Below are 26080 nucleotides of genomic sequence, written 5' to 3' on the forward strand. Positions count from 1 at the left end.
TTTTCTGTGTTTGTGAATTGTGTGCGCAGTAGCCGCACGTGCATCAACAAAGTAGTGCCAAGCGTGCGCCTGTGTCATAAGTAAAGGGCCGGCTGGCTTGACCGTTAAGGGTGCTGTAACCCCCGAAAGTACACTCCAGTCCAAACCAAAAAAAAAATTATTTTCTGTGTTTGTGAATTGTGTGCGCAGTAGCCACACGTGCATCAACAAAGTAGTGCCAAGCGTGCGCCTGTGTCATAAGTAAAGGGCCGGCTGGCTTGACCGTTAAGGGTGCTGTAACCCCCGAAAGTACACTCCAGTCCAAACCAAAAAAAAAATTATTTTCTGTGTTTGTGAATTGTGTGCGCAGTAGCCGCACGTGCATCAACAAAGTAGTGCCAAGCGTGCGCCTGTGTCATAAGTAAAGGGCCGGCTGGCTTGACCGTTAAGGGTGCTGTAACCCCCAAAGTACACTCCAGTCCAAACCAAAAAAAAATTATTTTCTGTGTTTGTGAATTGTGTGCGCAGTAGCCGCACGTGCATCAACAAAGTAGTGCCAAGAGTGCGCCTGTGTCATAAGTAAAGGGCCGGCTGGCTTGACCGTTAAAGGGTGCTGTAACCCACAAAGTACACTCCAGTCCGAACCAAAAAAAATTTTATTTTCTGTGTTTAGCCGCACGTATATATCAAATCGATATAACATAAATGGAGGACCAAACTTTCTCCGATAAAAATAAAATAGAGAAAGATCAAGAACCACTTCCTCCTAGTGCTGAAGCTGCTGCCACTAGTCATGACATAGACGATAACATGCCATCAACGTCGTCTGCCAAGGCCGATGCCCAATGTCATAGTAGAGGGCACATACAATCCCAAATGGCAAAGTTCAGGAAAATGACCTTGAAAAAGACATTTAAATCAGCTGAAGAGAAACGTAAACTTGCCAATATGCCATTTACGACACGGAGTGGCAAGGAACGGCTAAGGTCGATCCCTAGTATGTTCATGACTAGTGGTTCAGCTTCACATGACGATGGAAGCACTCCTCCCACTAAAAAAATCAAAAGAGTTAAGCTGGCAAAAGCACAGCGAAGAACTGTGCTTTCTAAGAAGATATCACAAATCCCCAAAGAGAGTCCAAGTGTGGTGGTGGTTGCGATGCCTGACCTTCCCAGCACTGGACGGGAAGAGGTGGCTCTTTCCACCATTTGCACGCCCCCTGCAAGTGCTGAAAGGAGCACCCACAGTCCACTTGCTGATATGCAAATTGAAGATGTCACTGTTGAAGTACAACAGGATGAGGATACTGGTGTAGCTGGCGCTGAGGAGGAAGTTGGCGAGGAGGATTCTGATGGTGATGTGGTTTGTTTAAATCAGGCTCCGGGGGAGACAGTTGTTGTCCGTGGGATGAAAAAGCCCATCACGGTCATGCCTGGGCAGAAGACCAAACATTCCACCTCTTTGGTCTGGCAATATTTCTATCCAAATCCGGACAACAACTGTCTTGCCATATGTACCATATGTAAAGGTGAAATAAGTAGGGGTAGGGACGTCAACCACCTAGGAACATCCTCCCTTATACGGCACCTGCAGCGCGTTCATAAAAAGTTACTGTCAAGTTCAGAAACTTTGGCTCAGACCGTAAGCAGTCCAGGGACACCTAAATCCCGTTGTCCTGTTGTATCCAAGCGCCTGCAAACCACACCGTCAACTCCCTCCTCGTCAATTTCCTCCTTAGTCAGGATCGGAAGTAGTCCTGCAGGCCATATCACTGGCATGACTGACTCTCCTATCCGGGATTCCTCCGGAGGATCCTGCATTGCTACGCCTACTGCTGCCGCTGCTGCTGTTGCTGCTGCTGCTGGGAGTCGTTCATCATCCCAGAGAGGAAGTAGGAACACCACTACTTTTACTAAACAATTGACCCTCCAACAGTCCTTAGCGAGGAGGATGAAGTACGACAGCAGTCATCCTGAAGCAAAACGTATAACTGAGGCCTTGACTGCTATGTTGGTGTTAGACGTGCGTCCGGTATCCGCCATTAGTGCAGTGGGATTTAGACAATTGATGGAGGTAGTGTGTCCCCGGTTCCAAATCCCGTCTAGATTCCACTTCACTAGGCAGGCGATACCGAGACTGTACAGAAACGTCAGAAAAAGTGTCCTCAGTGTCCTGAAAAATGCCGTTGTACACAATGTCCACTTAACCACGGACATGTGGACAAGTGGAACAGGGCAGACTAAGGACTATATGACTGTGACAGCCCACTGGGTAGATGTATCACCTTACGCAGCAACAGCAGCAGCGTCACCAGTAGCAGCATCTCAGAAACGCCAGCTCGTTACAAGGCAGGCTACGCTGTGTATCACCGGTTTCAGTAAGAGGCACACCGCCGACAACCTCTTAGAGAAACTGAGGGAAATCATCGCCCAGTGGCTTACCCCACTTAGACTCTCCTGGGGATTTGTGATATCTGACAACGCCACCAATATTGTGCGGGCATTACATCTGGGCAAATTCCAGCACGTCCCATGTTTTGCTCACACAATAAACTTGGTGGTGCAGAATTTTCTGAAAAGCGACAGGGGCGTGCAGGAGACGCTTTGGGTGGCCCGAAAAATTTCTGGCCACTTTCGCCATTCAGCGACTGCGTGCCGAAGACTGGAGCGCCAGCAAACACTCTTGAACCTGCCCCGCCATCACCTGAAGCAAGAGGTTGTGACGCGGTGGAACTCAACCCTCTATATGCTTCAGAGGATGGAGGAGCAGCAAAAGGCCATACAAGCCTATACATCCACCTATGACATAGGCAAAGGAGGGGGTATGCACCTGACTCAAGCGCAGTGGAGAATGATTTCCGTGTTGTGCAAGGTTCTTCAGCCCTTCGAACTTGCCACACGTGAAGTCAGTTCAGACACTGCCAGCTTGAGTCAGGTCATTCCCCTCATCAGGCTTTTGCAGAAGCAGCTGGAGAAAGTGAAGGAGGAGCTAAGACGGAGCGATTCCGCTCGGCATGTGGGACTTGTGGATGAAGCCCTTCATTCGCTTTGCCAGGATTCCAGGGTGGTCAATCTGTTGAAATCAGACCACTACATTTTGGCCACCGTGCTCGATCCTAGGTTTAAAGCCTATGTGGTGTCTCTCTTTCCGGCCGACACAAGCCTGCAGAGGTGCAAAGACCTGCTGGTGAACACACTGTCAGCTGAAGCGGAACGTGACACGTCAACGGCTCCTTCTTCATTTTCTCCCGCAACTGGGGCTGCCAGGAAAAAACTTAGGTATCCTAAGCAACCCGCTGGCGGTGATGCAGGGCAGGCAGGACCAAGTTTGGACATCTGGTCCGGACTGAAGGACCTGGCAACAATTTCTGACATGTCTACTGTCACTGCATATGATACTGTCACCATTGACAGAATGGTGGAGGATTACATCGGTGACAGCATCCAAGTAGGCATGTCAGACAGTCCATACCTGTACTGGCAGGAAAAAGAGGCAATTTGGAGGCCCCTGTACAAACTGGCTCTATTTTACCTGAGTTGCCCCCCCTCCAGTGTGTACTCCGAAAGAGTGTTTAGTGCAGCCGGGAACCTTGTCAGCGAAAGGCGTAGGAGGTTGCTTCCACAGAATGTGGAGAAGATGATGTTCATCAAAATGAATTATCAGCTCTTCCAGGGAGACCAGCCTCCAGAAGGTACAGAGGGACCTGTGGTGGTGGATTCAAGTGGGGACGAGTTAATACTTTGTGAGGATGAGGATGTACACACTGAAGAGGGTGAGGAATCGGTGGATGAGGAGGATGAGGATGACATCTTGCCTCCGTAGAGCCAGTTTGTGCAGGGACACATTAATTGCCAGCTTGTTTTGTGGGGGCCCAAACGAACCAATCATTTCAGCCACAGTTGTGTGGCAGACCCTGGCGCTGAAATGATTGATTTGTTAAAGTGTGCATGTCCTGTTTATACAACATAAGGGTGGGTGGGAGGGCCCAAGGACAATTCCATCTTGCACCTCTTTTTTTCTTTGCATTATGTACAGTTTGGGGCCTAGTTTTTCTAACTGCCATCCTGCCTGCCACTGCAGTGTCACTCCTAGATGGGTCACGTGTTTGTGCCGCCCACTCGTGTCGCTTAGCATAGTCATCCAGCTACCTCGGTGCAACCTTTTGGACATAAAAACACTATTGTGAGGTGTGAGGTGTTCAGAATAGACTGGAAATGAGTGGAAATTAAGGTTATTGAGGTTAATAATAGCATAGGAGCAGAAAAACCTACAAATTCTGTGATTTTAGCTGTTTTTATGCTTTTTTTCAAAAAAATACAGATCCAAAACACAAAACCCAGAACCCAAAACACGGAAGGGTGGTTTTGGCAAAACCAATCCAGATCCAAAACACGAAGAAAGATCCAGATCCAAAACCAAAACACAAAACACGAAAAGTGGCCGGTGCACACCCCTAATTCAGACCCACTCGCAAGCGGCTGTCCGCTCGCAAGTGGGTCGATGTTGTGCTCTGCGCATGCGCACGACGGCGGGAGCTCCATCGTGCGCATGCGCCAGATGCGACGAGCGAAGGACTTTCCTTCGCTCGTTGTGTCTGATCAAAGGGGGCGTGCTGTCGATGTTGATTGACAGCACGCCCCTGGGCGTGCCAGGGGCGTGCCTCCCTGACAGGGGCGTTCCCACGGGAACGCCTCCCTTCAGAAGCCGGCCCACTGACATCACTAGTGATGTCAGTGGGAGTGATTTTGGCTCTGATAGAGCCAAAATCACTCCGGGGCTTGCGGTTGAAAACCTCAACCGCAGGCTCCGGCTCGCAGTTTCGATGGTCGCGATGGTCACGACCATCGCGGCCATCAAACTGCATGCTCGTATAGGCTGTGGGTGGTGACCCACAGCTATACGAGCGTCCAGGAGGACGCTACATTTTTATGGAGGGCGGCCCTCATTCAGAGCGTGCGCTCTGCTCAGAGCGTACGGCTCTGAATGAGGGCCCTAATTCAATCAAAAACTGACAATTTCTGAGCGTGTTTTGTTAAGTGGTTTAAAGAATGTAATATAAAAAAATAAATAAAAAAAATAAACCAGGATTGTAAACCAATAAGCCCTTGATATTATTATTTATGACACCCTGAGCTCTCCAATGTGGTGGGGGAGGGGAGAAAGAAGTCTTTAGATTTGTCTCTTTTTCAGTGCATTTGTTCTTAATTTGGACTTCTGGAACCCTGGAAATTACTCGGACCTCATCTCCTAATATAATATGACACTTTTTTCTAGCATCCTAGACTTAGGGGTAAATTTACTAAGAATTGAGCTAGTCCCAATTTGCAAAGATTAATCTCGCTGTAACTCACCTGAACTCGGGTGATTTTTTTCACTTTTGATCTCAAATTTACCAACAAGCGATTTGGGGCAAAATGAGTTGGCCGATGGTGATGCAGAACGAGCTATCTCGCCCGAGTAGCACGTTTTGCAGGAGATTACTCACCCAGGATTGCAGAGTTTTCTCTCTGCCTAAAGGTGCGTACACACGGGACAACTTTTGTCATCGATTTGAATGATAACGATATCGTTTATCATTAGATCATTCATATCGGTGACTTTTTTGCACTGAACGACCAACGATGCGCGTGGCCGTATGCACAATAACGATATCTGAGGTCGACTGTACAGACTGGCCAACTCGCTCAATATCTATGAATTCTTCATCATTTATATTGTTTCAGACATCGTTCATCTTTCATAAAATCGTTTATGTTCAATGATGAAATCATTCAACTAAATCGTTAAATTTGAAAATAGGAAAAATCGTTCAACGATATCGATGATCGCGCAAGTCGTCCCGTGTGTACGCAGCATTACTCTCCCAAGCAAGCAGCCTGCACATATCAGTGAGATATATGTAAGCACCTTGTGTCTGTAAAAATGGGTTAAATACATTTTCAAAAATGACATAGGGTCCCCCCGCAAAAGTCTAACCAGCCCCAGACTTGTCAGCCAATCCTGATTCCGAAAATTACGGGGAACAAAACGAGTTGGGTTCCACTGTAATTTAGGACCCAGCACCAGGCTGCAGGGCCTGGATTCAAATATAGGGGAGAAAAAATTGTGCAGCGGTCCCACTATATTTAAAACCAGCACTGGACCCAAACCAACCGAGGTGTAATGCCACAGCCAGTTGACCCTATTACCGGGTCTCCAGGGCCAAAGCATTCTCACACCAAGTCGGTTAGGCCAAGCCGGGAATCTCAGGGGAGGTGGGGTCTGAAGCCCGGGGTTCTTCCCCGCACCCTTGGGCTGTGGGTACGGGGGTAATAAAGTGTAAAATAGAAGTAAACTGTTGTATTTTACAGTGGAACTACAGGTGCCAGCATGCCTGCCCTTTGGCACTTGTGGAACTACAAGTGCCAACAGGCGGCCGGCACCCGTACCTCCACTGTAAGAAGAATAGTTAATTAAAGACATAACACCTTAGATAGTACAAGTTTATTACACACATACCTCAATCACACATACTTACCTGTACCAGCAAGTCTGTCCACTTCTCCAATGTAGAAATCCGTGTGGTATGACCTGCAAAAAGGATCCTATACTCACCTCCATCCTGGCACTGCTCTCCATAGCATCCTGGGTTTTGGCAAAACAATAAAAGGACTTACCTGAACCAAGCCGAACAGCTGTAAGTATATGCTGTTATACAGTCAGGTGCATAAATATTGGTACATTGACAGAATTTTCATATTTTGGCCTCTATTCACCACCACAATGGCTTTGAAATGATACAGAGAAGATGTGCTTTAACTGCAGATTTAATTTGAGGGTAATTACATCCAAATCAGGTGAACGGTGTAGGAATTACAACGGTTTCTATATGTGCCTCCCACTTTTTAAGGGGCCAAAAGTAATGGGACTATCAACTCAAAAGCTATTTCATGGACAGGTGTGGGCTATTCCCTTGTAACTTCATTATCAATTAAGCAGGTAAAAGGTCTAGAGTTGATTCTAGGTGTGACATTTGCATTTGGAATCAATTGCTGTCGACTCTCAATATGAGATCCAAAGAGCTGTCACTATCAGTGAAGCAAGCCATCATTAGGCTGAAAAATCAAAACAAACCGATCAGAGAGATAGCAAAATCATTAGGTGTGGCCAAATCAACTGTTTCTTAAAAAGAAACCGGAGAGCTCAGCAACACCAAAAGACCCGGAAGACCACGGAAAACAACTGTGGTGGATGACAGAATAATTATTTCCCTGGTGAAGAAAAACCCTTTCACAACAGTTGGCCAAATCAAGAACACTCTCCAGGAGGTAGGTGTATATGTGTCAAAGTCAACAATCAAGAGAAGACTTCACAAGAGTGAATATAGAGGGTTCACCACAAGATGTAAACCATTGGTGAGCCACAAAAACAGGAAGACCAGATTAGAGTTTGCCAAAAAACATCTAAAAAAGCCATTACAGTTCTGGAACAACATCCTATGGACAGATGAGACAAAGATCAACCAGAGTGATGGGAAGAGAAGAGTATGGAGAAGAAAAGGAACTGCTCATGATCCAAAACATACCACCTCATCAATAAAGCATGGTGGTGGTAGTGTCATGGCGTGGGCATGTATGGCTGCCAATGGAGCTGGTTCCCTTGTATTTATTGATGATGTGACTGCTGACAAAAGCAGCAGAATGGATTCTGAAGTGTTTCTGGCAATATTATATGCTCATATTCAGTCAAATGCTTCAGAACTCATTGGACGGCGCTTCACAGTGCAGATGGACAATGACCCGAAGCATACTGCAAAAGCAACCAAACAGTTTTTAAAGGCTAAAAAGTGGAATGTTATGCAATGGCCAAGTCAATCCCCTGACCTGAATCCGATTGAGCATGCATTTCACTTGATGAAGACAAAACTGAAGGGAAAAAGTATTAAAAAGTGAAAGTTAGATTTAGGATTGTTTAGTTTGTCCCATTACTTTTGGCCCCTTAAAAAGTGGGAGGCACATATAGAAACCGTTGTAATTCCTACATCGTTCACCTGATTTGGATATAATTACCCTCAAATTAAATCAGAAAGTCTGCAGTAAAAGCACATCTTGTTTGTTTCATTTCAAAGCCATTGTGGTGGTGAATAGAGGCCAAAATATGAAAATTCTGCCAATGTCCCAATATTTATGCACCTGACTGTATATACTTACACTTCACAAAATGACAGATGACCAAAATCATCTGTAATTTCTCACGGGCCGCTACATGTAAAGCGGCCACTGATTGGCTAGCGGCCCGTGAGAAATTACAGATTTTGGTCATCTGTCATTTTGCGAGGTGTAAGTATATGCAACAGCATATACTTACAGCTGTTCGTCTCACCGGTAAGGACCACAAACTGCCACGAAACCTGGGTCGTGACAAGCAGAGAGTTTGCTGTCATCTCACCCGAGCTTGTCATCCCGATTCTTGGTAAATTTGAGAGATGTATCTTTTAGGTCAAAAATACTTTCGACTTGTCCCGATGGTGAGTTGATTCGAGTTTGCTATCTCACCCGAGTTTTACGAGTGAGAAGAGAGAAATCTCTCTAACTCACCCGACTGTGCCTTTAGTAAATTTGCAAGATGAAAATCAGTCCTAAACTCACTTGAGATTGGCATCTCGACCAATCTCGAATCTTAGTAAAATTACCCCTTAGCCTCAATACTTTTTACTTACCAATTTCCCTTATTTTACTTTATTGTTATTGTTATTGCACCTACCTATTTTTTATTTGTAAGGGATCTGAAATGCTTCTAATTAGTAACATTTATTATATAGCGCCAACATATTACACCCTGCTTTACAGAGATTTTGTAATCTATTGGTGCATAGAGAAATAGGAGCTTATTGTGTACAGTATCTGCATCCGGAACCTATTGCTCTGTAGAAGTTGGACTGACAGCTCTGTCAGGATTTCAGATGATGGACCAAATGCCAAAATGGTGACATTTTATTGTATTGTTGTTAAATAAAAATATATACAGTATGTTTAAAAATAGACCCAATGGTGGGAGTATGTGGTTTGTCCAATGTGCCTGGCAAATGGGCTTGGAATTATGGCTGTCAATGATTTATGTGAAATTGCAGTGAACCACTTGTCCAGCACTAATCTTGTTGGGGCCCCATAATAATTTCTACACAGGGCCCTATTTTGCCTAAAACTGTCCCCATCCTTAACTTTATAACACATGTGCATTGGATTTGGTTAATCCCTGCTGAAACTAGTAGCTATAGAACTTCCCCTTAAATGACGCTGAGAAGCAGCCTGGAGGACCCCAGTGCTGTGCATTCAAGTCATCCCAACTGGTAGACAAAGCTCCAGAGAGAGTTCAAAACCCAGGATACCAATTTGAAAGAAAATACTGTTAATCAATATATAAACCGGGGCTCAAACGTATTTACTCTCCATTACACTATGCACAAGCTATTCACTACTGACAGAAAGCCAGTATCACCACTCACCTGTCACAGTATAGCTCATCAATAACATACTCATTGGCAGGTGGCCCAAAATGAACTCTCTCCTAAATTACATAGCAAAGGCAGTTATTGTGGGTTAGAAATACTGATCTTTCTACTGAACATTGATTATCCGTTGCTTTGGCTTCATCCTCAAGTAACACTACTACACCTATAGTATAAATCAAGATGGCAGCAGCTCTCTATTTCATTACTGGCGTCATGCACTTAGTATATACTATAATTTTCTATCGTTTCCAATTAAACCAGAGGAATCAGTGTCAGAATTCTGCAATTAGATTTCTCTGATTAGATCATTTCTTTTAGGGAGCACTGGTTATAAAGTCTGCTTTAGAGGTGTATGCATTCTCTTTGTTTCATTGTGTGTATTTTCAGTTGCATTTGCTGTGTATTGAGATAAATACAACCATAACTCTAGAGTATAGATGTGACTGAAGCAAATCAATGTGTCATTCACAAACTCCAAACCTGCATCTGGCTCATGTAGGTACAAAATGTACATCTTGTAATTAATGTATTTTAAGATCTGTGAAATTCAAAATAAGAGGTATCTCAAAGGGTCATGCTTAGCTTGCATCTGCACTCTCTTACTCAAGGTCATTTTTAAGGGAATATCCGCAGGAGTGTGTCTACCACTTGGCCAGGGAGGCACTCACTAGGGGCACCGACCAAGGAGGGGGGGAGCCTGGCGATGCCATCCAGGGAAGGCTCTGGGAAAAGGGGGGCAAAGAGGGCAATCACCCCCCATAACACACAGTGGCAGACATTACACAGTCGCCGAGCACCCACAGCAGTGTGGGTATCTCCGGCACCTCACTTCACTGTGTGCACCCGGCTCAGCCGCCAGTACTTACCGAGCTGCCCGCGTGACATCATTGCAGCACACGCCTCATGTGGGACTACAACACACAGAGCCCGCACGGCGGCCGAGGCAGCCGTGCGTGTGAGCTTTATGCACTGCCATTGCCTCCTGCTGCTGTGTGTTTGGGATATACCCTGTGACAATGCAGGGTCCCCTGCATACTTGCCTACATCCTGGCTGCTTCCTCCGGGAGGAAGCAGCCAGGTCGGTTTAGCAGGGGGGCGGGGCCTGTATAGAGGGGGCATGGCTGGACACATTACCAGTGTTTAGGGGTGGGGTTGGGGGGCGGAGCCACGCGATCGCGTCATTTAGGCTCCGTCCCCGCTACGATATTTCCGGCATTGCAAGGCAGGGGGCGGGGTTATGATGACGCGAATCGCGTCATCAGCCCCTCCGCAGCGGGGGTTTAGTGCTACATTGCGGGGGGACTGAAGAAGTCGGGAGAACTGCCTACTTTTCCGGGGGGGCTGGGAGCGGCACCACATTTTCGGGAGGCTCCCGGCCAGAGTAGCCATATATGGTCCCCTGTAGTGACTTCATGTCAAAGATTGAGGATGTGAGGACTGGCTGAGACCCAGAGCCGGATTTAGACTTCATGGGGCCCTAGGCAAGATATCAATTTGGGGCCCCCCTCACTCAAACAATTCCTAGCACTATATGTGAGTTCCGATTTCATGCCCCTTACATAATTTTTTGTTTTTCCTCCTGTGCCTATAGAAAATATATTATAATGTGTCTACACATTTTGCAATATGAGTCAGGGCTGCCAAACATGAGTTCGCAGGACTAGGGCATGTTAAGATGCATTTGGAACAGGACAAGATTATATATATGTAAGCTCTCACAAGCAGGGCCCTCTTCCCTCATGTGCTTTTCCTTCATATACCTATATGATCATATATGTCATACCCCCTTGGTCTCTGCTGTCCTGATGCAGGAACATTTATAAAGTCTTGAACTGTAAGTCACGGCTTTCTTGTATTGCTAATTTGTTTATATACTGTTAGGTGCTGCAGAACCCTTGTTTAGCCATATAAATAAAGGTTATATATATATATATATATATGCAGTTCAATGACCAATGGCACTCTTCTCCATAGGCCAGCTTGTGAGTCTGGATATACATACAACAGAATTCAGCGGCACTCAACGTGAAAAACGTCAGGAGACAGCGGTCCTGATTCAGCAAGGTAAGCACGCTAGCAGATGCACGCACCCTGCCACTGCGAGTATCTGCTAATCAATGCATAAGTGCGCAGGCCACAGCACAAGAAGCAGACACCCAGCAAAACATAAAGCCGCCCACCTCTGCCATGATTGACAGCATAAACATCGGGAACATTGAGTGCCATCGAAGCTGCGTAAAAGCTAAGGGTAGACCTGACATGCCGCAGGACTTGAGATATTCCTGCACGCAGGGAGGCGCCTGGGCAGCATGCGGCGGCGCAGCTGAGAGTAATTTATGCACGTCCCCATAATGGCGTGCATACGGCCTGCGTTCGGCCGACCACCCCTGTCACCACCCACAAATGGTACTTCCTGTCAATCAACATCGGAGGTCTCTGCAGGCTCCCTGCGTACTCTAATGGAGCTCTAACCATACGCAGCAACCTGTGCACACAATGCGATGCATTCAGGGCCAGATTAAGGCTTGTTGGGGCCCTGGGGCAACTAATTTGTGAGGGCCCCTGGGACCCACCAGGCAGTTGTGGCCGCGCATGTGCAGTTAGCAGTACTGCGCATGCGCAGAAGCCCCCGCAGCACTCCGAGCACATCGCAGGGATGGAGCCCCTGTCCCTGCGTGTGCCGGTTGTTATTCTACAGGTATGATCGCATCTTGCAGTGCGACCATGGGCGGTAATGTCATGCCCAAATCATATTGCAAAGGCGATAATTAATAAATTGGCCCCCATGATCTAGTATGCTGCCAGGGGCAGACGCAAAATTTTGAGTGGGGGGGGGGGGGGGGTGAGAGAAAGAGAAGGGAGTAGGAGGAAGAGGGATAGAAAGGGAGAGACAGAGAGTGGAGAGAAAGAGAGAGGGAGGGACAAGGAGGGGGAGAGGGGGAGGGAGAAAGGGAGAGAGTGAGACAGACAGGGAAGGGAGAGCAAGATAGAGAAGAGAGAGAGAACAGGGAGAGAGACAGAGAGGAAGTGAGAAAGAGAGAGCGACCATGGCTAATTAAATACGCCCCAGAGACAGAGAAGTCATGAGTGACAAGATGGGAGAGAGAGAGGAAAGGACAGAGGGCCTGATTCAGAGCCGGACGCTATTTGCGCTCGCTCGTTCAGAAAAAGGGGCCGGCTATTTAAATTGAGCGCTCGCTCTTTGCGGTCTGTTGACGCCTCTATGTCTGAGCGAGCAAACGAAACATGCGCTCGCTATTTTGTAAAGACGCCCCCTGGCCGCTCGCATCATACGTCGTCTCCGCTATTTATTAGATTAATCGAGTACATCGAAAGGCGTCTGAACTGCTCGCAGTGCTTGTGGTAGGATTTTCCTACCGCAATCATGCGAACAGTTCAGGCTAAGAAACAACCAAGTGACGCACTGACTGTTTGGTGCATGCGTATTATGACCCATACGCATGCGCAGATATGCGAACATCGCTCGGAGCGAACGAGCGGACGCTTACGAGCGGCTCTGAATCAGGCCCAGAGTATACACACACACTGTACCTGCTGCAGGATCAGATCAGACAGGCAGAGCTCTTCTGAATGATTTGGGTCCCGTCATTAGGCTCCGCCCCCTGCCCATTCACCCGCGAATCACGGGAACGAGGGGGCGGGGCTCCCAACATCCTCCACGATCAGTGACAGAGTCAGTGTGCTCAGCTGTCACTGCTGCCAGCTGGAACTGGCCACAGAGTGTCCATACTCCAGAGTGGCCCAGAATGCTTGCGGCAGTGTGGGGGCCCCCAATGTGTGGGGGCCCCTGGACGACCGCCCTGCCTATAATCCGGCCCTGGATGCATACGCATGCACAGAATGAAAACATCGGCTGAGTGCATGCGTTCTCTCACTTGCGTTGCGTGCTGAATCAGGCCCAGTGACCGTTACTAAACCAACGTTTTAATGGGATTAATCAATTTTCCTCATTATTCTGGTGTGTGTGTGTGTGTGTATATATATATATATATATATATATATATATATATACATATAGTTATATAGCATCTAGTGACATTGTAAAAACTGTGCATATATCATAGCAGGTGTCACTAGAGCTAGATACACATATCCATATTATATACACAATATAAATATATATTTATAGAGTGTATATGATATGAATATGTGTATCTTGCCCTAGTGACACCTGCTATGATATATGCAATTTATACAATGTCACTAGATTTTATATATATATAATATATATATATATACAGTATATATCTCTATATATATATAAATATATCTTTCTCTATATAGATATATCTCTATATATATATATATATATATATATTATATATATATATATATACTGTATATATAATCCTCCTGTAATGAATATGTACAGTATATGGAGCCAAGCCAACTGTGTAGTGTGTATACATTACTAACAAGTATGAACAGTACCTGTGTGCTGCCATTCACGCTGATTGCTGCTGGTGGGCGGTGCAAGTCTTGCAGTGACACTGTCACTGTGGTGACAGAGAGGCTGAAATATCTGCTGGGGCGGATGCGGCAGGAGCTAGCTGGGACAGGGAGGCGGGCCATGGACGCGGACCCGGTAACCCTTATTTCACCTGGGAGAAACAGGGCGGCGGTGAGTAATACTTTGCAGTGTGCGGCGCGCAGGCTGGCAGCTGCATACAACACAGTCTCTCTCTCCAAGAGAGCACCAACAGCCGCATGGGATTGGAGGCGGGACCGCGTGACTCGCGCAGTGCTCCTCTGGGAGCGCTGTGAACGGGTGACTACTGCAGGCAAAGGGACACGTCTACGGGGCCCTTGGATCCCGCCAGGCCCTAGGCGAGCGCCTAGGATGCCTAACGGGAAATCCGGCCCTGCTGAGACCCCGGGTCACTACTCCCATAGCTGTGCTGCATAGAGCTAGCCTCAGGGTCCCTGTCCTGACCCTCAGGGGTAAATTTACTAAAGTGAGAGTTTTTAGAAGTGGAGATGTTGCCCATAGCATCCAATCATATTCTAGCTAATATCATCTAGACAGTGCTAGTTAAATTTTAAGTAGAATCTAATTGGTTGCTAAGGGAAACATCACCATTTCTAAAAACTCTCACTTTAGTAAATTTACCCCTCAGTGTCCACTTAATTTCCAGTGACAGCTTTGTGCCTGCAGCAGCATCTCACTCAGGGGCCTATTTATTATCTCCTATAAATAACATTTTCACCTTGCTTAGCACCGGGCCATACGGCATTCACCATTGTCCTGATTTTTGGGGGAATTTTTTTTACAACTGTATGAACAATGTGACATATAGATAGAGAATAATTTACCTCTACTGATAAATATAAGGCTATATGTACCATGACCATATAAAAACCATGTCACAAGCACCTTTATTTTATATGGGTCAGCCTGGCATGACACAGGGTGGGTCTGGAGAGACAAACGCTAGTTTCTGCATGTTTTAAGTAAAATTTTGCTTGCAGAATAGATCCCTTGGTGTGCACAGTAGAGTAGCAGAGACAAGGATACAGTCTATGTTATTATATATATAATATATATATTCTTCTTATTATTATTATTATTATTAATAATAATAATAATAATAATATCATTTTCAAATATTATTTATATGGCACTGATATAGTCCGAATTCCTCAGTTACAAACACCTAGGGCCAAGTGTTTAGGGTGAGAGTTTAGAAAATGTCAGAGTTTAGCATTAACCTCTCACACTATTACATTGGTCAAGTTTTAACTTCAAAATTGGAAAATATCTGGATGAGAGATTAAATCGTGAGAGTTTCTTAAGTCTAAAAACATGTGAGATTGTATGTTCTCGGACTCTGTTACATTGGCCGAGTTTAAAAAGTGTGAGAGTTTACTGCTAAACTCTCACATTTTCTAAACTGTCGCCCCATTACATTTGGCCCATACAGTACTTAAATGTACACAGTTACACACACAAACCTTTCTCATCCCCATATGACAGGCAGGGCCGGATTAACCATGGGGCGGATGGAGCTACAGCTCCAGGCCCTACATTAAAATAGGCCCACAGACAGCTACTGCTGTAGACAGGACTTTTCTTTTCCCTGCTACAGCATTACAGCACCAGCCCGAGGCTCTGCCCACTCAAACATTGCAGGCCGTCAACCCCCCTCCCCGGCACCCCGCCATTGAAAAACTGGGCACACATGATTAGCTTCTCTGGCCCACACTGTGCTGCTGCATACTTACTGACTCCAGCGCAGCGCGTCCTCCTCACCATGTGACATGATGTCGTATAGATGCCGCTCCATCACCGTCAGAGTCTGGGCTCCGCGCCGTGAATAGGTGTCTATGCTCTGCTCCGTGCTCTGCTCAGTGAAGGCAGCCCAGCCAGGAGACCTGCTGTTGTTGAATGTTTTGGGCCGGCTGCCACCACCAACAAACAGCGATACAGCAGTGGCGGATCCAGGGTGGCACATGCCCTCCTAATGTGACGTCACCAGATACAGCGGAGCTAAGCGGTGCCTTAGCGCCGCTGTATCTGGTGATGTCACATTGATGCTGCCGGGCGCATCCGCATGGATGGTCCTAAGTGAGCTGCCACTGAGGCTGACTGAGGAGTCGGTGGTGCATCCTCCTGACTACCAGAGCGCCGTGGCTGTACTGCCGCTAGCAACTTACATGATCTTCCTGGCAGCGGAAAAAAGACCCGCGGGAATTGTAAGATTGGAGGAGGAGTTGAGACAGTGAAAGAGAGAAGAGAAGCAGGTAAGTGAACTTGGAGTGGAGAAAGCAAAACATACAAGAGGAGGACACAGATGAGGAGGAGGAGAAGGGGGGACAGAGTATTGTACACAAAGGAGGAGGAGATGGGACAGAATAAAGGATGCAAAGGAGGAGGAGGTGGGACAGAATAAAGGATGCAAAGGAGGAGGAGGTTGGACAAAGTAATGGACACAGAAGAGGAGGGGGGACAGAGTAATGGGCACAGAGGAGGAGGGACAGAGTAATGGGCACAAAGGAGGAGGAGGGGGACAGAGTAATAGACACAAAGGAGGAAGGGGACAGAGTAATGGACACAGAAGAAGAAGGGATGTGGGGGGTCAGAGTAATGGACACAGTGGAGGAGGGGACAATGAATGGACATGGAGGAGGGGAGGACAGAGTAATGGGTACAGAGGAGGAGGAGTGGGGACAATAATGACCGAGTAATGGGCACAGATGAGGAGGGAAGAAGAGAACTTCATAATGGACACAGATGATGAGGAGACCATGAAAGCATAATGGACACAGAGGTGTAGAAGGTGGGTGACAGAGTAATGGAGACAAGAGGAGGGGTCTACGACAGAGTAATGGACACAGAAAAAGAGGTGGGGGTAGATTAATGGACACGGAGGGGGTAGACAGTAAATTGGGCACAGATGAGCAGGGGATGATGACAAAGTAATGGACACGGGGGGGGAGTAATGGACACAGAGGAAGAGGAGGGGACGAGACAGAGTAATGGATACAGAGAGGAGGAGGAAGGACGAGAACTCAATAATGGACACAGATGATGATCTGGGCAGCGTAATGGACAGATGAGGAGGGGAGAGCATTAGAACTCCATAGTGGACACAGATGAGGAGGAGGAGATGACAAATATTGTAATGGACACAGGTGAGAAGGGGGAAACACAATAATGTGAACAGAGTAGGAGGAGGGGAATAATAATGGACATACAGATGAGAGAGGGAGAGCACAGTGCACAATATACAGATGAGGGGGTAGCATAATATGGAACATATAAACGGAATGGGGCAAGCTTGCTGTATACATACAGGTATGGGGGCTGAGAACAATACATAACATATAGACAAAGTCAGGGCATGATGGCGAGTAACAGATATTTCTGTGTCCATTATGTGGTCCGGGCATAATGTGAGTGAGGGGTATTTCTGTGTTCATTATGTGGCCAGGGCATAATGTGAGTGAGGGGTATTTGTGTGTCCATTATGTGGTCAGGGCATAATGTGAGTGAGGGGTATTTGTGTGTCAGATATTGGATCAGAGTGTGGTGGTGAGAAGAAACACAGAGGGCGATGGTGTGGATCCAGGAGTGGTAGTGGCTGTTGTATGGGGTAGTCAAGTGATGGCAGTAAGGGGTATTTCAGTGTTTGATAGATGGTATCTGTGAGTTTCAGTGGGTAAGATGTTTTGTATATAGCATTGTGGATGGGTGAGGTATTTCGGAGGGTGATGTAATGACTTACAGACAGCAATACTTACACATGTGCCTGCACAAAGTGTGTGCAATATGTGCCCCACAACCATAGGTAACTATCGGCCTACCAAAATGTGTGTAAGGGTCAGGGACAAATACAGTATATAAAGAGATGAGCTAGATTGAGGTGTTTGATGGTATACAGTAACTGCACCTGCCATGATACTAGCCGTTTACAGACAAGGCCTTCATAAATTTCAGCTCCAGGCCCATGCGGACCTTAATCTGGCACTGATGACAGGTATGTGAAATATACTATAAAAGCATAACTACACCATATTAAACCATACCCATAATGACTAATGTAATAATAAATACCCTTTTACTTCTTTTTTAACCAATAACTACAGTATATATTCATCTTAATCTAATTCTATAATGTTTCATTGTAGTAGAGATCACTATAACTGATCACTTCATATGTTTATTTTGTTTATGCCTTGGCTGTAAAACAAAATATACCATAGAATACTGTAATACCCCCCCACCCCCACCCCTTCCTGGCCACATAAGTGACAACAGCACTAATAAGCCCCCAGTCTCTGTTGGCATCCTGCCATGTGTAGATGAGCTCCAAGCTTTATTTTACAGTATGTATTTATCAGATGGTGCTGCTGTGAGGTGGCACAAACTCGGTTTAATACTCCAGGGTGACGGTGGGGGGAGATCTATACATCTCTGTCTGCTGTTATTGGCAGTGACAGGATGAGACAAACATACAACATAATAACTTCAAAACATTTTAATTAATTTTTATTTACAGTTAGGTATGTAAATGAACTGTCTTTTGGGATAATGACCATTATTAGTCCACAGGATGGAGCAATGAGTTGATGAGCTCTGCTACATATGTTATGATGGGAATTGTAAGAACAAGTAGAAAGCCCCTGGCTAACTATAACATGTACATACAAATGTAATAGGGTCAATGCAGCAATAACACACAGCATAATGAAGTCAGTATTTTGCTTGTTAACCACAAGAAAGTTATGTAATGAAATATGTATGCCAAGTCACACAAGTTTTATTTTGCTTATAGGGCTTTTTATAGAGTCAGCTACATCGACAGCTGTCTTTACATGTGTCTGTTGCAGCAATCTGCATGGTGAGAGCTCTGTAGAAGATTCCCAGAGTATCCAGAGTTTTTTATTGACTTGTAATGTGTTACTGCTACTGAATGACTGTGATAACTCATCATGCCGTGTAGGAGCTGTGTGCATCCCTAGTGTACAGCATAGGAATATATATGGCTGGCTTGCTGGGAGCCCCATTGGAGGGCTAGAATATAGCAGTGGTTAAACAACGAATCATACTATTGTTCTGAGATCACAGAGCAGGAGGGGCAAGGGGATTTAAAAGCAACATGTCCTGGGCACTGGAGTAATCACCCAGCAGCTCCAAAGAGCAGGGACAGACCAGGGACAGAGCATCTTGCTGGGACTTTCAGCACCATGAACAGCAGCTCATTTCTCCTCAGGCTCTTCTGTGCAAGTGTCCTCATCTCCTGCCTCTGCCATGGACAGTCTTCCCGGGAATTGTCTTCAGAAGATTTCGATGTCAAGAAAATCCCTTCATCCTCAGAGAAGGAATTGGTCTGTCTTTTTTTTTTTTGTAATACCTGTTATTTTTTAGTAGCCGTATTGATAACTAATCTCCATGTAGTCTGTTTACTTGAAAAGGCATATTAAGCTATTTTCTGTATTTTTTGTGTCCTATAGAAGAAAACCATTCTAATTGGCATACTGTAGTGGAATTCATTTGGTCCCCTATGACATTTAGTTTTAATAAATATTTAATTAGGCTTATATTTGCTTTGTACTATGTGTTCTGTCAGGTGGAGGCCATGGAGGAACTCCTGGGAAAATTTCAGGACAGGTACCCCACATATCAGAAGAGAGCCCAGATTCCACTGGTGAGAATCATAAACATTTATTAATTTATTTAATTCAGAATTAGTTTGATTTTGACTGTCATCTGTACATTGTTTTTAGCCTAATGTAAATATAGTAATACATGTAATAGTATTAGTCTTTCATGTAAAAATGACATATGCAATATGAAGCATGTATTAAGCTAGTACATAATGAAGTTTGCTTTAATTCTCTGCTTTCTGCCGGCGTCTGCCAGGCTTAAATTGTTGCAGACCTACAAATTAAAGCCTTAGCATGCTAGCATTACCAGTTTCACAACATTGCCCCAAGTTGTCTTCCTTTAACATTATATTATTGCAGTTGTAATACTATATTGTGGAACACATGCAAAATCTGAAATTTCAAAGAATTTTTAATAAAAAATACCAAACATTCAAATCATAGTCTAAATGTGCTTTAGAAAATTGTTTGAGAGGATAAGCTGCTAAAAAAATAAGGACTTGGTGGAAGGGATGCAAAAATGAATAGAACTTGCACTTTTATAGTAGCATTGCTGGGGCTGGTATGCTATAGCTGAAGGCGTGTAGGCATAATACATTTGCATGATCTATGGGGTCACATTTGGAGATCACTGTTGGTGAGCATAATCAAGTAGCCTTTATGTTGTATCTTTATCCCTCTGCTCAGTGTGACATTGGACAGAGATGTGCAGTGAAGCAAGGTCCCAGAATTGGCAAGCTGTGTGACTGCTCCCGCGGCTCATCCTGCAACTCTTTCCTGTTGAAGTGCATATGAAGAGAATAAGCATCATTTGCAGTCCCTCAATTCTAGACCACATAGTAACCTTGGTCAACAGATCAGTATCTTCATTGCTTGCCTATATGAAACATTCCTCTTTAATGCAAAGCAAGCTCATATACGTACATCAGAGATCTGCTTGTCCTAAGCATTACAAGAGAATCCAAAGAAGCTAAGTTGATCACATTTAACTATTTTTGCCACTAACCTGATTTATCAATATGTGTGTCCTTTATGTTTGGTATTATTTATTTCAGTTCTAGGTTGTGGAAGTTACTTGGTTGTTAATTTGAGATATTACACTTCACTTCTTATGTTGACGTACTGATGTATGCCCTTTCATAAACATTAAAAATAAAATATACTTTAAAACCTGTTTGCTTTCACTTTCTTAGAATGTCTTGTAATGCATTAGAAAAAATTTTGGTTATTGTTATATTTCTAAGATTGTAGCCACACTGCAATGTACCCTGAAAGGTGAGGGAAATGGCACTGAAATAGTTCAAAGCTTAATCTAATGAGAACTGAACAATTACTGACTGCAGAGAAAATCGGATGGTTCTTGCACCCTCCTACAACATCTTTTCCTACCAAGCTCAGAGCTTAACACTGTCATTTCCGGCTCTCACAGCTTAGAGGTTACAGTACTACTGCATACGCCCTGTATGTAACATCTGTAGCTAATAGTCAATGGTATTGTCACATCTTAATTAATAATAAACAAAGTTTATAGTGCAGACCAATGTTTTTTTATGCTAGTTCTAAGGGAAATCTCTAAACATAAGTGAATCAATGTAAAAGCCGATTTTTAGCAGTTTGTGACTAATTATTATTACTATTTAATGAAAATGCAGTTTATTTATATTGGAAAATTTGCATATATTAAAGACTTATTTCTGTGACCTTTAGTCACTTTATTTTTTTTTTTATATTGTGTTTTTTATAACATTAGGTGACCTGTGTGAGGCTTATGCTGCATATACACGTAAAGATTTTCTGTCCAACCATCCAACTAGTCGATTGGTTGGAATGAAAATCTGGTAACGTATGGGAGTAACTGATGATCAGCAATTTGCTCCTAAATGCCAGAAAACAGATGAAAATGGTCGTTAGACAAGTTTGTTAAATGTTTCATCTAAAAAATTTGTTCAAACAACAGTTTTGGTCCATTTTCCGGCCATTTGGGAACAAATTGCTGATTGTCATTTGCTTTCATACCTTACCAGATTTTCATTCCAACCAATCAACTAGTTGGATGGTTGGACAGAAAATCTTTACGTGTGTATGCAGCTTAAGTTTGTCATGTGCATCTAATAATACCCAAGTACACTTACCAATTTGGAAATGCTAGTTTTGTACGATACTGTTTCCTTACATATCATTATTAGCAATATATTTACATTATAATGTACCAACATATTATGCAGAACAGTGTAGCAGATAGCTAAATATGTACTGTATTGTACATATGTAATAGAGAGGTAATACTATCCTGTTCAATGGACTTTGCAGCCTACAGCAGAAGATCTGCCATGGGAGATTGAAAAAATAAATAGAATTAACATTTTCTTTTTTTTTTTTAAAAAGTGCACATAGCAACCTGACAATAAATAGAAAACATGAGTGAGAACTCATCTTCCATATACAGATGTTGTGGCATTTATTGCAGTAAAAGTCTTTTACACCATCTGCACTGGACACAGAGTAAATGCTCGGCAGCCGGCTGAAGCTACAGGAATAATAACATGTTGGGATGTCCCTATGTTGGAAAACAGGCATCTTCCTAAATATTATTGGGGTTCTATGTTTACTCAATAGATGTTGATCCTGGAATGCAGGCGCAGGAATGTCGAGTAGGTTAACATGCTACTTGCAGCATGTTAGCTGTATCGACAATACAACTTTAAAAAGGGATGTGGTCATAACACCGACAGTCAGGATGCTGGCACTTAGAATGCCGGCGCCGGAGTCCCAACACCTGTCAGAGTCCTGGCGCCGGCAACCCAACGGTAAGTACTGGGGTTAGGGGGAGGGTTAGGGTTAAGCACTAGGGGGAGGGTTAGGTTTAGGCACTAAGGGGGGAGGGATAGGTTTAGGTTGTGGGGGGGGATTATAGGTTTAGGCACTGAGTGGTAGGTTAGGCAGCAGGGAGGGAGGGTTAGGGAGAGGGGGAGGGTTAGGATAGGGTTGGTATCCTAACCCTATCGGGATGCCGGTGTCGGGATTCTGTCCGCCTGTATCCCGAGCGCCAGCATCCCGTACTCAACCCCTTTAAAAGTGCTGCTTTTCCAGCATCTTTACAGATATAATGTCCATCTGGTTAAAAGGCTGTAGGTCAGTGACATGCAGTGACGTCAATGGCTGGGGAGACACACATGTATAAAATCACAGGGGTCAATATACTAAGCCATGGATGGAGATAAAGTACCAGCCAATCAGCTCCTGTCATGTTACAGGCTGTGTTTGAAAAATGACAGTTAGGAACTGGTTGGTTGATACTTTATCTCCTTCAAAGGTTTAGTAAATAGACCGCAATGTTTTTATATCTTAACTATGGAGCATGACAGGGAGTATGATAGGGGAGGGAGTAAGACAGGGGAGGCTCTGCACGTCCCTGCTGTAGGTAGCATGTTTACCTACTCAACATACCAGTGCCTTCATTCTGGGAATGACATTGTCACTTTTGACATAGTGATTTCCTAACCCGCATACCCAACTCCTGCCATCGAACCAACTCGCAAATACTTTCCATTGACAGGAATACAACACAAGGATTTACTACAAATCATGTTTGCAAACACGATTATATATGTAGCAACCTCTGGTCAAAACAGAAGTTTTTAATAGAAGTTTTAAATAGACTACCTTATCAGCATTGTGTTCAGCAGAAACACTGCACAGATCAGTAAGTGCAGTGCCTCTGTACTATAGGTTTTCATAAAGGGTTAAAAATTAAAAAGAAAATAGTGTGGGGTCCCCCCTAAAAGCATAACCAGCCCTGGACCTCTGAGCCTATTCTGGTACAGAAAAATCGGGGTGAAAACCAATGTGGAGTTCCCCCTATTTTCCTATATTCAGCACAGGGCTGAAACAGCCGGGGTGGTAGTGGCACAGCAGGGGAACAGACAGTGTAGGGTCTTCCTGCCAAAGAATTCTCTAGCCCCAAACTGGTCATCCCAGGGCTGCCAATTCTCGGAAAGTGGGGACCCTCCTCCCAAGGATCAACCCTCAAAATGGGGTCCCTCCTCCCAAGGATCAACCAGCACTAGTCTCAAAGCCCAGGGCTCTTTCCCTGCACCACTGGTGGCGGTGGGTTAATATAGTACTAATATTGTTCTTCACAATGGGACTACAAGTCCCAGAAAGCCTGCCCTACAGCACTTGCAGAACTACAAGTGCCAGCATGCTGCTGGCACCTGTACCCCCACTGTGAAGAAAATATTTAAGAAATACACAGGACATAGACACCAGAGGTTATAACACTTTATTACACATTCAGTAACTCACTCACTGACTTTACTCACCTACCAACTCCCTGGCGCTGGTTGGTCCTCTTCTCCAAGTAGGCATCCTGGGGCTTGGCAAAACAAACAAACCAAATCCCCGATCAAGTGGACATAGAAACAACTATGCACACATGCTGTTTACCCCAGATTTTAAGAGTATCCCTCATTGTTAAGATAATTCTGTAGCAATATGAGTTGTGTTTTGTGAAACTGTATATATATTAGTTATATAATAAAAACGCTTGTTATATTATATGTATGACTGGCCCCCTTGGGAGTTATGGTGTCTCCCACCTGGCAGACACTATTGTTGTTGAGGGGACTCTACCAGCTTGACTTTTGGGAGGGTCCCACCTGTACTAGAGACACTGGACAACTACCGTTAGAATAACTAATGCATACCAGGGACCCAGACAGAGGCTATAAAAGGGACTGCCCGACTGACAGGTAAACGGTCCTGTGGCACAGAAAGCAGAGGGCAGATCGACGCTGGATACCTTACCTAAGAAAGCTGCGGCCATCAGAATAAGAGGAGCAACTGCCAGTCACCAGGTGCACCGGAGTAGCGGGGACTTCCTGTGAGCAGCAGAGGAAGAGGTGGAGCTGCCTAACTGAGAGGCGGGTCGGGACTGTGGCCAAATACGGAGAACTGCATGGAGGTGTTGCAAAGGGGTGGTGACTACCCCAGAGTCAGCAGCTGTCATTGTCCCGGCAGGAGAGGTCTGTAACTAAACAAATGCACACAACACCCAGCATTGCTGCAGTGTCACCTAGCTGACAATCTACAACAACATACTTAGCTATTACTGTGTCGTGAAAGAGAGCAATAGGAGCAGCCTGATTTCCTTAAAAAAGCGACTTATTCGGGTGACAGCCCAATTTCAGTAATTTATTGAAACAGTATTTCAGATATAGCCAATTAGAATTATTAGGAGACTTTGTTCTAAAAAGGAAACCCCTACCTATAGGCTACTGTTTCAGGAGTCCTCAGGTCTCCATAGAAGCTACATTATCCACTCAGAAATAATGCACTGTTTATTTAAGGTTGAGAGCAGATCACAGGACAGCCTGCACTATATCTCTTAGCATACCAGCTTCACTGACTGTGCCGAAAGCTAGAGTCTAGCCAATATAGACACAATTAGTAACTATGTTGCTCTTAGGAACCTTATTTAATTTAATGGGGTTCAATGATTGCTAGGCTTTCCATATTTAATGTACCTATCCCTTTTTCCAAATAGGGCATCAACATTCCAAGAACCAGACAAATAACAGCAGGCAGTGAGATCTGCAGGAACAGGTAGGAGAGAGCGAGACAGGCTGCCAACAGTCTTGATTGTGCCAACCCCAGTTTTGGATTACTGCCCTGCTCAGTCATGACTTTGTCCTTATTTGCAAAGTCAGCAGATAATTCACACTCTTTTTTCTCATGAAGGGCAAGCTGTGGGTCCCTAGACGTAGTGTACATAACATTGCCCATGTATTTGAAGTGAATGGAAAGGGGTAGGAGAGACGTCTCACTGGCTTAAATGATACCCACACCTCTTGCATTGGCTGTTGGGCAACTTCTCCACTGATCCCCTTCTGCACTCTTTTCATTGCTTGATACATCATCCCCTTTATCTTTCTCTACTTTACATCTCTCCAAGATATGATAAATACCCTAGGTCATACCAGACGTCAGACAGCTGATGTTCCCACAAATTGACCATTTAGGGAAATAGAGCTGCCATCTCTCTCATGGATTAATAATTTACCTATGCACAACTTCCAATAATGAATATAATAATAAAGTGAAATTAATATTTTACAATTGCGTTCATTAGTGAACACAAGCTTACATCCAGGAAGGTTGGTGCCATTAGGCATACTTGGTGGTTACTTAGGGTGTCAATGAATAAGGAATTCCTAAAACACTGAATGAATAATATGATGTCACCCATACAGTGTTTTTAATTCCACTGCGGCGTCGGCTGCTGACATCTCTCACCTTATATTCTGTAGCTCAGCCTTGTGCTCACACCATCCCTGCCTATATCTCCTATCTCATATTCTGTAGCTCAGCCTTTGAGTCACACTATCCCATCTCATATTCTGTAGCTCGGCCTTGTGCTCACACCGTTCCATCTCATATTCTGTAACTTGTTCTTGGGCTCATACCATCCCTGCCTATATCTCT

The 26080-nt window shown here is 44.8% G+C and overlaps 1 protein-coding gene across 1 annotated transcript; it reads left to right on the forward strand.

The window, feature by feature from the left end:
• The first annotated feature begins 18989 nt into the window (after positions 1 to 18989).
• Positions 18990 to 20765, forward strand: LOC148523654 (cocaine- and amphetamine-regulated transcript protein-like). The gene is made up of 3 exons (XM_088473001.1): positions 18990 to 19318; positions 19561 to 19638; positions 20285 to 20765. The coding sequence occupies exons 1-3, from the start codon at positions 19178 to 19180 to the stop codon at positions 20390 to 20392; spliced, it is 327 nt and encodes a 108-aa protein (XP_088329127.1). The 5' UTR covers positions 18990 to 19177; the 3' UTR covers positions 20393 to 20765.
• The last annotated feature ends 5315 nt before the right edge of the window (positions 20766 to 26080 follow it).

The sequence above is a fragment of the Taudactylus pleione genome, unplaced genomic scaffold, assembly GCF_031769625.1.
Source record: "Taudactylus pleione unplaced genomic scaffold, aTauple2 ptg000129l, whole genome shotgun sequence".
Classification (NCBI taxonomy): Eukaryota; Metazoa; Chordata; class Amphibia; order Anura; family Myobatrachidae; genus Taudactylus; species Taudactylus pleione.

What these genes read in the sequence shown, in the direction of transcription:
- LOC148523654 (XM_088473001.1), top strand. Translation starts at nt 19,178, where the DNA reads ATGAACAGCAGCTCATTTCTCCTCAGGCTCTTCTGTGCAAGTGTCCTC. An exon ending in CATCCTCAGAGAAGGAATTG is followed by an intron (nt 19,319 to 19,560) that starts GTCTGTCTTTTT and finishes GTGTTCTGTCAG; the next exon opens with GTGGAGGCCATGGAGGAACT. An exon ending in AGAGAGCCCAGATTCCACTG is followed by an intron (nt 19,639 to 20,284) that starts GTGAGAATCATA and finishes CCCTCTGCTCAG; the next exon opens with TGTGACATTGGACAGAGATG.